At 49.5% G+C, this 10,810-nt stretch overlaps 1 protein-coding gene across 1 annotated transcript; it reads right to left on the bottom strand.

Annotated features, from left to right (window-relative positions):
- Positions 1-922: 922 nt before the first annotated feature.
- POP5 (POP5 homolog, ribonuclease P/MRP subunit) lies at positions 923-3,150 on the bottom strand. Its single transcript, XM_029216962.1, has 5 exons — positions 3,099-3,150; positions 2,889-3,031; positions 1,702-1,851; positions 1,437-1,520; positions 923-1,324 (listed from the first exon to the last, which is right to left on the bottom strand). The coding sequence occupies exons 1-5, from the start codon at positions 3,116-3,118 to the stop codon at positions 1,209-1,211; spliced, it is 513 nt and encodes a 170-aa protein (XP_029072795.1). The 5' UTR covers positions 3,119-3,150; the 3' UTR covers positions 923-1,208.
- Positions 3,151-10,810: the final 7,660 nt, after the last annotated feature.

The following is a 10,810-nucleotide window of genomic DNA, read 5'->3' as shown; positions in this document are numbered from 1 at the left end:
GGAGCACAGGCTCCGGACGCGCAGGCTCAGTGACCATGGCTCACGTGCCCGGCCGCTCCGCGGCATGCGGGATCTTCCCGGACCGGGGCACGAACCCATGTCCCCTGCATCGGCAGGCCGACTCTCAACCACTGCGCCACCAGGGAAGCCCAGACCTATACTTCTTAATAGATTAATAGCTACTATGAACTTGAGCAATTCGAGTAATGTCTTTCCTAGTGTCAGGCCTAAAGGGTTCTTGAGCTGGGTTTAACTCTAACCTCCCATTCTTAAAAGGAAGAGATCCTGGGTCAGGAACTCTTCTGGGTGAAGGGGCATGTGAAGCAAAAAATCACAAATCTTTGTTAAATATTTAAGGGACTTTGAGTGATGTCCATTTCATTAAGGAGAAAATAGGTCCTAGAAATGTCTTTCATAGGTAGCAGATCAAAACTGATCATAGTCTCTTGTCCCTCCTAATTCCTGTGAGTGCACTGTCTCACCTGCCTTCAGGTACCAGGCAGGTAAAAGGCAATGGGGAAGGGTGGAACTGCGGAAAACTACCAGAAGTTGGCGGCTGCTACTTGACTTTGTAATAATGAGGTCAGGTGAGACCAGGTTTTTTCCCCACTCAAAACTGCAAGAACTGTATTTTTTGTCAGGTTACCTGGTTAAGTATTGGCAAGGAATCTGGAATTCTTAAGGTTCTGTGGGTCAGTACTGAGACCAGCTATAGATCTGTGCCAGTTTAGTTGCTGTGTCTCACTAAAACTGCTACTCTGAATAACCTGGATTACTTAGGGCCCATCCTAGGGGCAGGGGTACAAGGTTTCAAGTGGGAGGCTGTGCATCTAGTACCACATGGGGAGCCAGTTTTCTGGCCGAGGGTGGACGGGTGAAAGAGACTAGGCCAAGCATGAACTTCACATGCGCACTAAATACTACAGAAGCCAAATACATTTATTAAACCTGCTCTCAGCCAGGCAGTTAGATACAAAGATGTCTATAACTCCAGGGGCTTCACAACCTCCAGAACTACTTAACCAGGCAATGCTGGGTAAAGGTGACTTCGATTAGTTTTAAGCAAATAAGTCCATTTTGAGCTGGTCACTTGGCCTCTGGTCAGCAGTCATCCTGTTTGAGAAGTACAGAAGATGCTGTTGCCTCCCAGAATGTCCTGTCCCAACAAGTGGGCCCTGAGGCTGGGGCACAGGGCAGTCTGTAGAGGTTCACTCCATTGCCTCAGCAGTCTCCTCACCACCACTGTCTGAAAGCTCCTCCCCAGCCGATGACTCCTCTAGTAAACAGCTTCTTGTGACAGACTTCTGGATAGCCTCTCGTTCTCCTGAAGAAAGTACAGTACGGGTGATTAAAGATGTCTTTGGGAGTGGCCTTTCATTCAGCTGGAGGTGGAGGCCAGTCACTTGCTCAGTGGGCACAGGGCTAGCGTGCCTTACCTTCATCAGTGCAGTTCTGCAACAGGATCAACAGCTGTCTCCTGTTGTACTGAATCAGGAACTTCTGACATGTTCTGATTGTACCTGGCACATGAAAGAGCTTTGTGGTCAACAGCTTGTGAAAAGTGTTTGCCTCAAGAGTCTTGCAGAGCTAGGAAAAAGTATCTTGCTCTTGGCAGGAGAGCAGGAAGACCCACCCACCATTGAAGACTGAACACTGAACTTGTTACCTATTGGAAATGAGACATATCACATGCACCCATACCTCCCACGTGTAAGGTGTTGAGAAAACACGGGTAATGGTGTCCTCTGTTCTCCAAGTATGTGATAAAGGGAAGAGCTGACCACACAAGCCGGTAGAATTCCTTCCTGCATCGAAGTAGCACTATTCCAGTATAGGCATTGAGGTATCGCACTACAGCAGGAAAAAAAAAATCATTTGGGGAAACTCTGGATTCTCGGGAATGGGTTAAACATCTTGGGGTAATTGAGAGCCTATGCGCTAGAGATCCTTCAAGGCAGTGGCAGCTGGGATGCATCAGTAAGCAAGAACTGATTTCTGAAGAAAAAAAAATTAGGACAGACCATTTACAGAAGGGAGAGAAACAACATCCAGTGCCTCACACACCACTCAGAATTGGTGAATTCAGAATTTAAAACGGTCTTCTAATCGACTGACTAGTTAATGAATGGGTGGGGAGCGTATAGATCCATCTTCCTCAGAAAACCTTTGGCTGAAAAGCAAGTTGCTCTGCAACTGGGCTATGCAGGTTCTTGTAGCAGCCATCTGGGTCTCACCTGATGTAGGAGAGTTGTGCCTACGTGTATTCCTTATACTGGATTCAATTTTGAGTAGATGGTAAGAGAATGAGTTTACATAGTGTGCCTGTTGAAAGGGCCTTCTACATTTACCTACACACATTCTGTACTTCACAGGCCCTTTTCAGGGTTAATCTTGACAATGTTTTTTCCATGTGATGTCAACGTAACCAGTTAAGTAACTTAGAACCATACACGGCTTCCCTCATTTAATTTTCACCATCCTGTTAAACTCAATACATATGTCAAATAGGTACAGGGGGTTCTTGCCCAAAGTCTCACTGCTTACTGCTCTTAGCTCTCCGCCTAACTCTGGACTCACGCAGACCTTGGGCTCGGATCCGAGATTCCTAAAAAGGACGATATCTTTTTTTTATTTCTTTTGCCCCACCCCCACCCCCCTCATGTGGGATCTTAGTTCCCCCTCCTGGGATCGAACTCGCGCCCCCTGCACTGGAAGCGAGGAGGCTTAACCACTAGACCTCCAGCAAAGTCCCAAAGGATAATATCTTACATAGGGCTGTGCACAGGGCTTGGCAGTTGCTGGGGTCGCTTGTGCCCCTTCTTTCTCCCTCCTCTGGCTACTGCCCCCTCCACGTCCCGCCAGACCCCGGTTCCCCAGCACCCTCGCACCCGCGAAGCCGATGGAGCAGGCGGCCGCGCCGAAAGTCCCGTGCACGCGGGCAATCGTGTCCCGTACCAGGCCGCCCAGCACTCGGTCCTCCAGACTCAGGCGGCAGCGGGGGTCGTCAGACACCACTTCACAGAGCAGGTACCTAAGGCGGGCGAGAGGGCGGTGAGCGCGGGGCCAGGCCGCCGGGGACCGGGCAAGGGTCTGCTTACCTGTGTTTGAACCGCACCATTGCGGCCTCCGCCTCCAGCAGCCGGATCTGCAAACCGGATGTCTGCTTTCTGGTCGGCGGCCAATGGGAAGTTGTCCTGGCAGCCACTCAGAGAGAGAGGCGGAGCTAGAATGTAGGCGGAGTCCCGTGTCGGTCTCCTTCGAGCGCCGCCTCCCTCTGAGGAGCGCAGGCGGCCTGCTCAGCTCTTCGCTGATTGAGTTGTTTGGGAGCTGGATTCCAACATTGAACACCTTGTGCTGTGATGGGTGGTTACGCCCCACGCTGGAGTTTCCACCGCTGTGTAGGACGCAGCCGCGGCATTTGCAACCTCCAGGACGTTTACCTTCTATTAGCTTGCAACACAGTCGTGTGTGCACTTATATTTTCTCCCCAAGATGGACGGTGGAACTTTTGAAGGCACTCATAGGCCAGGGATTGACAAAGGGGAAATCAGACCCTTATTTTCAGATTAGAGCTCGGTTTAATTTCCCCATACAGCCAAATATGTTATTACTGCTTAGGCCTTTCAACAACCTTATGGAGTCGGGTGTATTGTCTTGTTTTTTGTTTGCAAAAACCATCCGTGGTCTTTATATTTTCTGTGTGGAACAGAAATGCACAAAGAAGCAAATAAAAATAAATTATAATCCCAGCACCGAGAGAGAATAATTTATAATGTAGTGGGTTTTCTTCCTTCATTTTCCCCCTGTGCCAGCAGTTCTCCAGTGAGGTCCAGGAAGCACTGGGTTTTCTGAGACTCTTTCAGGGAGTCCCCAAGATCAAATTACTTTCATAATAATACTAAGATGTTACTTGTTTCACTGTCTCAGAGTGGACAGTGAAGTTTTCCAGAGGCCATATAACAGTGCTGACATTATTGCTCTGATGGCTAAGAGAATTGTGTATTGTGTTTTAAACATTTCTCAGTTTTAACAGACATGGTAAGTATCAATATATCCCACAAAACAAAAGCTCTTTGGGATCCTCAATAATTTAATGAGTGAAAAGGGGTCCTGAAACAAAAAAAAAGTATGAGATGAGAACTTCTGCCGTATGTTAAATTATATTTTTCCTTTTATTTTCTTTTTAAGAATAGGATCATACTGGACTTCCCTGGTGGTGTAGTGGTTAAGAATCCGCCTGCCAATGTAGGGTACACGGGTTCGAGCCCTGGTCTGGGAAGATCCCACATGCCGTGGAGCAACTAAGCCCGTGTGCCACAACTACTGAGACTGTGTGCCACAACTACTGAGTCTGCGTGCCACAACTACTGAAGCCCGCGTGCCTAGAATCCGTGCTCCACAACAAGAGAAGCCACCACAATGAGAAGCCTGTGCACCGCAAGGAAGAGTAGCCCCCCGCTCGCCGCAACTAGAGAAAGCCCACGCGCAGCAACAAGACCCAAAGCAGACAAAATATATATATATATAGGATCATACTGTTTAGTACTCTTCTTTTTTTCCCCTTGAATATCTTTTTTAAAAATTGTCTTAGTGTGGCATAACATACATAAAGCGCATATTAAGTGTACAACTCATTGAATTTTTACATACGTATAGACTTTTGCAACCATTGCCCACATTAAGAGAGCATTTCCAGCACCCAGGAAGGTTCCTGTGCCCTCTCCCAGCCATAAACCTTCCCAGAAATGGCTTCTATTCTGACTTCTATCATGATAGATTAGCTTTGCCTGTCCTTGAACTTCATATAAATATAAATCTCCAACAGCATGTTTGTGTGTGCGCGTCTGGCTCCTTTCTCTCAACATATTTGTACGATTCATTCTTGTCATTTGACTATATTTTAATGTCAACTGTTCTTCAAGGTTATTTTTCAGCTGCTAAACTGGTCAATATTCCCACGATGGACGTTTAAATTAGTTCCAGATTTTGTTATACCCAGCACTTTGATGCCTAGCCTTGTAACAAGCTCTTTATATCCATCCCTGATTATTTGTAGACCTGTCATGGACTTGGTGGGCTCTGTGAGGTCCCTGAAGGGAGTCGGGTTTCACAACCGATTGTTTGCAAGATCTGGAATGAGTTCTCAATTTTTCCATCTCTCACTCTAAGTCACCTTAAAAGAGGGATGCTAAGGAAGTAAGGGGAAGAGGGAGAGCAGTGGTCCTGCTGAGGGACCAGGGCTCTTTGCCCCTCACCCAAGAACCACCTCTTTATCCAAAAACTGTTCCCGCCAGCGTCCTCCTTTGGTCAGCAGGGGGCGTCAGAGACTCGTAGTGCGTGGAGAAAGTCTCAGCCTCTGAGCTTCCCCCCTCCCCTCCCGTCCCTAAAGTAACTCCCCTAACACTTCCCAGCCTTCAACTCACTTAATCCAAACACCGCGCCAATTTCATAGATGCCGTTGGGGCTTTCAGCAAAGTCACACATCCAATAAGGAGCAGGGTCAGAATTCGAACTCCAGGCCATCCGACTCCGTGGTCCTTGCTCCGGTCCACACCGCTGATGTCCTCCGGTGCACGGTTTCGCTGTCCACTTCGTATACACTGGAGAGACTACAGACGTAAATTAGAATCTCCTCTCCGTCGTTTACCAGCCACGTGCTGTGAGGCGGTTAATTCGCGTCTCCAAGATCTCAGTTTCCTCATCTGTGCAACAGGATAATAATGGTTCCTCCCTCATGGGTGCATGTGAAATTTAAACCAGATATCGTGGGCAAACGCCTGGCACAGTGAGTGCACAGTAAACGCAGATTTGAGCGAATGATTTACCGCTACCCGCAGGCATAGCCCCAGGGGAAGCACAGCGGGGCGGTCCTGGGCCTCCGCTCCTCCGACTAGGCCGCTCGGCCTGCCTGGAGGCCCCACGAGGGTCCCGGGCGGCCGGGAGGGGCGGCGCCGGCGGCTCAGCCCGCTCCCCGTGGTAATTAGCCGGTGTTTAATCCGGCTGCGCCAGCCGCTAATTACACGTCTCCTAATGAGGCCGGTGGCTGTTTGCAATCACCCGGGTCCCCGGCGCGCGGCGCGGGAGGCCGCGGGGGAATCTGCCCGCTGGGGTGTGGACAGCGGCTGCCTCCCCGGCCAGGAGATCCGCTTGGCGGCGGCGAGTGTGCGCCCCGGCAGTGCCTGACCCCAGAATGCGCGTCCGTCAGCCTTTGAAACCATTATCATCCCGCTTTTACAGGTGAGGAAGGGGCCTGTGGCTCGGAGAAGTGAACTCACAGGCGCGAAAACTCACGCTGGAATAGTCTAATCCTTACCTCCCTGCCCCCGAGCCTGTGCTCTTAACCGGCTACTGCCTAGATCAATGGGGTACTTGCTGTTGTGACTCGTGGGACTACTCAGAAAAGTGGGTCTCAGATCAAAGGAGGAATGGGTGTGTGTGTGGGGGGGGAACTTCCTTTGAGCTCTTCCCCTCCTTCCCATCTGAAGGTTCTCACTGTCAATTTGCCCTTTTGGATCAGACACAAAGCCGAGTATCAGCTCCAGTAAGTCCTTTAAAGCTTACTTGGAAACGTAAATCACACAACCCATTTCTCGGACTGGGAAACCTGGCGCATTCCCTAGGAGGTAGTTGAGGCAACTGCTAAAATGCTCCCATAACATGAAGGTGGGAAGCTGTAACTATGTACCTTGTTCTCAGGGCCTTCTGCGGTGGGATCCAGAGTAGCCGGCTTTATTCTTCATCCTTACGTTCTGGGCTACCAATTTTTTTAAAACAAATTTTATTGGAATATAGTTGATTTAAAATGTGGTGTTTAGTTTCTGCTGTACAGCAAAGTGAAGCAGTTATACATACACATATATCCACTCTTTTAAAAATTCTTTCCCCATATAGGTTATCACAGAGTATTGAGAATTGTTCCTTGTGCTATATTAATCTATTTTATATGTAGTAGTGTGTATATGTCAATCCCAATCTCCCAATTTATCCCTCCCCCTCACCCCATCGCCAGCTACCATTTATTAGGCTCTCTGTTCCAGACACTGTACTGAGCACTTCATGCGCTTGACTTCCTTTAGTCCTCATGACAACCCCATGAATGCAGGCCCCATTATTCTCTGAGGCTCAGGGAGGGGAGTGACTTGTCCAAGGTCTCACAGTAATTTCAGCAGACAGAGACCTTTTGTCTTACCCCCAAACCTGTGCTCTTGACCCCTTGCTCTCTACCTCTTCTGGGATGTCTGGGACCTAGAGGAATGTTCAGAGAAGGCATATACATTCTGAAGTGTCTTTGGCGGCCAGGGGATCCCGATCAGAGCCTGGATGCTGCCGTGGTGGATGGTGGCAAGGGAAAATTGTTCAGCTTCAGCATTTTGTTAATCAGCCACTGCTCATTAGGGGCTCCTGCTCCTCTAATCCAATCAGCCAATTCCCTATAAAACCTTTATGGGGACAATCTGGATAAAATTAAACCCTCCATCTGCCTGGCCAGGGGCCTGGGGAGCTGCTGTATCCACTGGGTTGCAGGGGCAGGCACGGCCCTCCCTGGACCTCAGAGACAGAACCATCCTGCTTCTTCCCTCATCCTCCCTGCTTTGTGGACCTCTTTTCCTCTGCCCTGCCTGCTGTGAGGATTGACTCATCCCCAACTTAGTTGAAATTACAAGGGCACTACTGTTTGACCCAGCAATTTCTCCACCAGGAATTTATCGCACAGAGATTCTTGCACTTGTGCCCAATGACAGGTAGACTAGGACATGTCTTGCAGCATTGTTTGTGATAGCAAAAGGCTACTTCAATGTCCACCAGAAAGGATCCACTGTATGTGTATATTTATTAGATGACCATGTGCCAGAGAATTTGTTAAATGCTTTACATAGATTGACTCATTTAATCCTCACAACTACCCTATAAAACAGGGACTTAGTTTTATTAACCCCATATGACATGTAACTTGCCGAAGCTTCACATAGCTGGTAAGCAGCAGGGCCAGGGTTTGGACCAGGCAGTTCTTGTCCTTAACCACTGCCCTATTCAGCTTCTCTTTCTTTATGTGCGTGGAAAATTTCCAGAAGGTGACACAAAAGCTTTGATGGTGGTTAACTGTGGGGAGAAGAATTACAGGTGTGACGTAGGAGGGGGACCTCACTTTTTACTGTGTCCCCTTTTATACCATATTATTTTACCATGTGCATATGTTAGTTTCATAATTTAGAGGCGTTACTGAGCCCCAGTCACTACAGTATGTTATTACTAATCCTTACCTCAACCCTGGCCGTGTGTGTTCTATCATGACCCCCATTTTGCAGGTAAGGAAGCTGAGCTCACCGAGGTGGTCTTGCTGGGTGACATGCCTGGAAATGGCAAAGGGGTACTGACCCTCAACCCAGTGCTCACTCCCCTAATTTATATTAGCCTCCTGGGCTTGGAAGGCCCAGAGGGGAGAAAAGCAGTTAAAAGCATGGACTCCAGAGCCAGCTTACCTGGGTTCAAGTCCTGACTCAGCCACTCACCAGCTGTGTGACTTTGGGCCAGTCACTTCCCCTCTCTGAACCTCAGTTTCCTCTCTGTGAGAATTAAATGATTTACCTCCATGTCAAGTGCTTAGAACATTACCTCCATGTCAAGTGCTTAGAACAGGGCCTGTCTCATTGTGAACGCTCAAGAAATGTTGAGTATTTTTATACACTGTCCTGAATGCTGTCTTCCCCAATTTCAAGCTCAGAGCAGTTCCATCTCCCAGCTGGTGGGTTCAGCTGTGGCTGCTCCCGTCCCCTCCCTGAAGGGAAAGGCCCAGCCTGCCCTGTGCCCCAGCCTCCAGCAGAAGTCCTTTGGGATCTGTTCTCCTGGGTTATCCCACTGTGGTTGCTGTGATCAGAATTGATCACATCACCAGAGCTGGAAAAAGGGGCAGAGCCGCAGGGCTGGTGTGGCCCAGATCCAGGGTGAGGCTGCGACGGGCGGCCTCCCAGTTCGGGATGTTCCCAGCGCCTTCCCACCGCTCATGTTTGGAGGGAGAAGGGTCTCAAAATAGCTGTTGCTTCCCCAGCACGGCACTAGGCCAGGGACAGGAATAGACATCTGGGGGTGGCCGCCTCAGCTTCCCTCAGGAGCCCTGGGGGACCGGGAATAGGCAGAGGCCAGACTCCCCCCAGTGTGGGGCGGGTGGATCGTACAGCTGTCGGTATGCAGTGACCCACCTGTGACAATCCAGCCCATGCCAAGTGTTGCCCCACCTGGGCTGGGAGGTCAGCAGGTCACCAGCACTGGCTAGATCCTGGCCAGGACCTGGACTCTTAGACCAATAGGAAGTGCCCTTCAACACTGGCCCCCACAATCCTCTCTTGGCAGGTGGAGAAACTGAGGCCCGGGGAGAGGTTCACATGCTCGAGATCACAAAGCTGGTTAGAAGCCAAGCTGATGGGAGAGGCAGGCCCTGGGGCTTTGAGAGGCTTTATAGGGTGGTGGTTAAAGGGTTAAAGGACTCAGAATATAGGGGTTCAAATCCAGCCACTACTACTTACATGATCTGTATACATGCTCGCGGGCCTCAATTCCATTACCTATAAAATGGGCACAATAATAGTTCCCAGCTTCTTTAGTGGTTGTGAAGATTGAATGAGTTAATACTTGTGGCTATTATGATTGTTAGTGTTTTCTTATCAGATTCCTCACTTGTTCATCCTTAAGGCATTGGCTGAATACCTCCCGTGTGCCAGGCACAGTGCTAGGCCTAGATTGGTGCAGCTCACGCAGTGGCAAGAAGAGATTAGTTGATATTTCAGGGAATCTGCCATGTGCCAGCTACTATGCAAAGCATTTTTACCTACAGCATCCCATTTATTCCTCATGACAACCTATGAGGAGACATAATCTTGCCCTGTTTTAGGTCTGAAGGGAGTGAGGCTCAGAGAGGTGAAGTCACTCCTCCAAGGTCACACCACCAGGAGGTTGCAGAGCCAGAATTTGAAACCTAGGCTGCCTGCCTGTAGAGCTCATGCAAACCACTGCATGACACTGTCTCTTTACCTGGGAGACGGACAAAGTCGTTCAGTTGGTGCAGTCCAGAGGTTGGGTAGGAGGTTTGTTTTTTTTTTTTTTTTGGCAGTTCCTCATGGCATGCACTGGACCGCCAGGGAAGTCCCAGGTAGGAGGTGTTGAGTGCATGTAGGAGGGCTGTACTCTACCTCCCTGATTTCTTTCTTCTCCAGGCCCCTCCTAGTAGCCAGGACATTTTCAGTGCAGGGGCAGGGGAAGTCCACAGCTGAGTCTCACTCACGCAGCAGTCCCATGTCAGATGTGAGCTGGTCCTCAGCCCCCACTACCGAATTCCCACCTCTGTTCCCCTGGGTTTTTCTGAGTACCCAGTATATGCCAGGCCTGTGCTAGGCTCTGAAAACACAAGGAAGACTTTGTCTCTTCCCTGAAATTGCTCAGGGTATGGTGAGAGAAAGAGGTTGCCCAAATAACAAGAGCAATACAGGGCAGCTGCTGTGATGAGGGTGTAAGAACAGGAGCAAGTGGCTGCCAGGAGGAGGTACCTAACTTAGCCTGGAAGTCAGGGAAGGCTTCCTGGAGGCGGTGATGTCTGAACTGAGGCCCAAAAGGAGAAAAATGGTTAGCCAGGAGAAGAAAGAGATGTAGGAAAGAGTGTTCTAGATAGAGGGACGGCTTGTGCTAGGAGAGGAAGTGCTGAATCCTGGGAACTCTGAGGAGCAGGGGCTAGAGGTATGGTTGAGGGGCACTGGGGCTGTAGAGGTGGATAGGGACAGTCATTCAGGGACTTGCTGTCCACACTAAGGGGCTTGGATAC

The sequence above is a fragment of the Monodon monoceros genome, unplaced genomic scaffold, assembly GCF_005190385.1.
Source record: "Monodon monoceros isolate NGI ecotype Baffin Bay Population unplaced genomic scaffold, NGI_Narwhal_1 Super_Scaffold_1, whole genome shotgun sequence".
In the NCBI taxonomy this organism is placed as follows: domain Eukaryota; kingdom Metazoa; phylum Chordata; class Mammalia; order Artiodactyla; family Monodontidae; genus Monodon; species Monodon monoceros.
Note: the sequence above shows the minus strand (reverse complement) of the source record. Positions and strands in the feature narration are given on the sequence as shown.

Coding starts and splice junctions, on each gene's coding strand:
- POP5 (XM_029216962.1), bottom strand. CDS start 3,118: ATGGTGCGGTTCAAACACAG. Junction 1,852..2,888: donor CTGCTCCATCGGCTTCGCGG/GTGCGAGGGTGC, acceptor TTCCTGCTGTAG/TGCGATACCTCAATGCCTAT. Junction 1,521..1,701: donor CAACACCTTACACGTGGGAG/GTATGGGTGCAT, acceptor TTCATGTGCCAG/GTACAATCAGAACATGTCAG.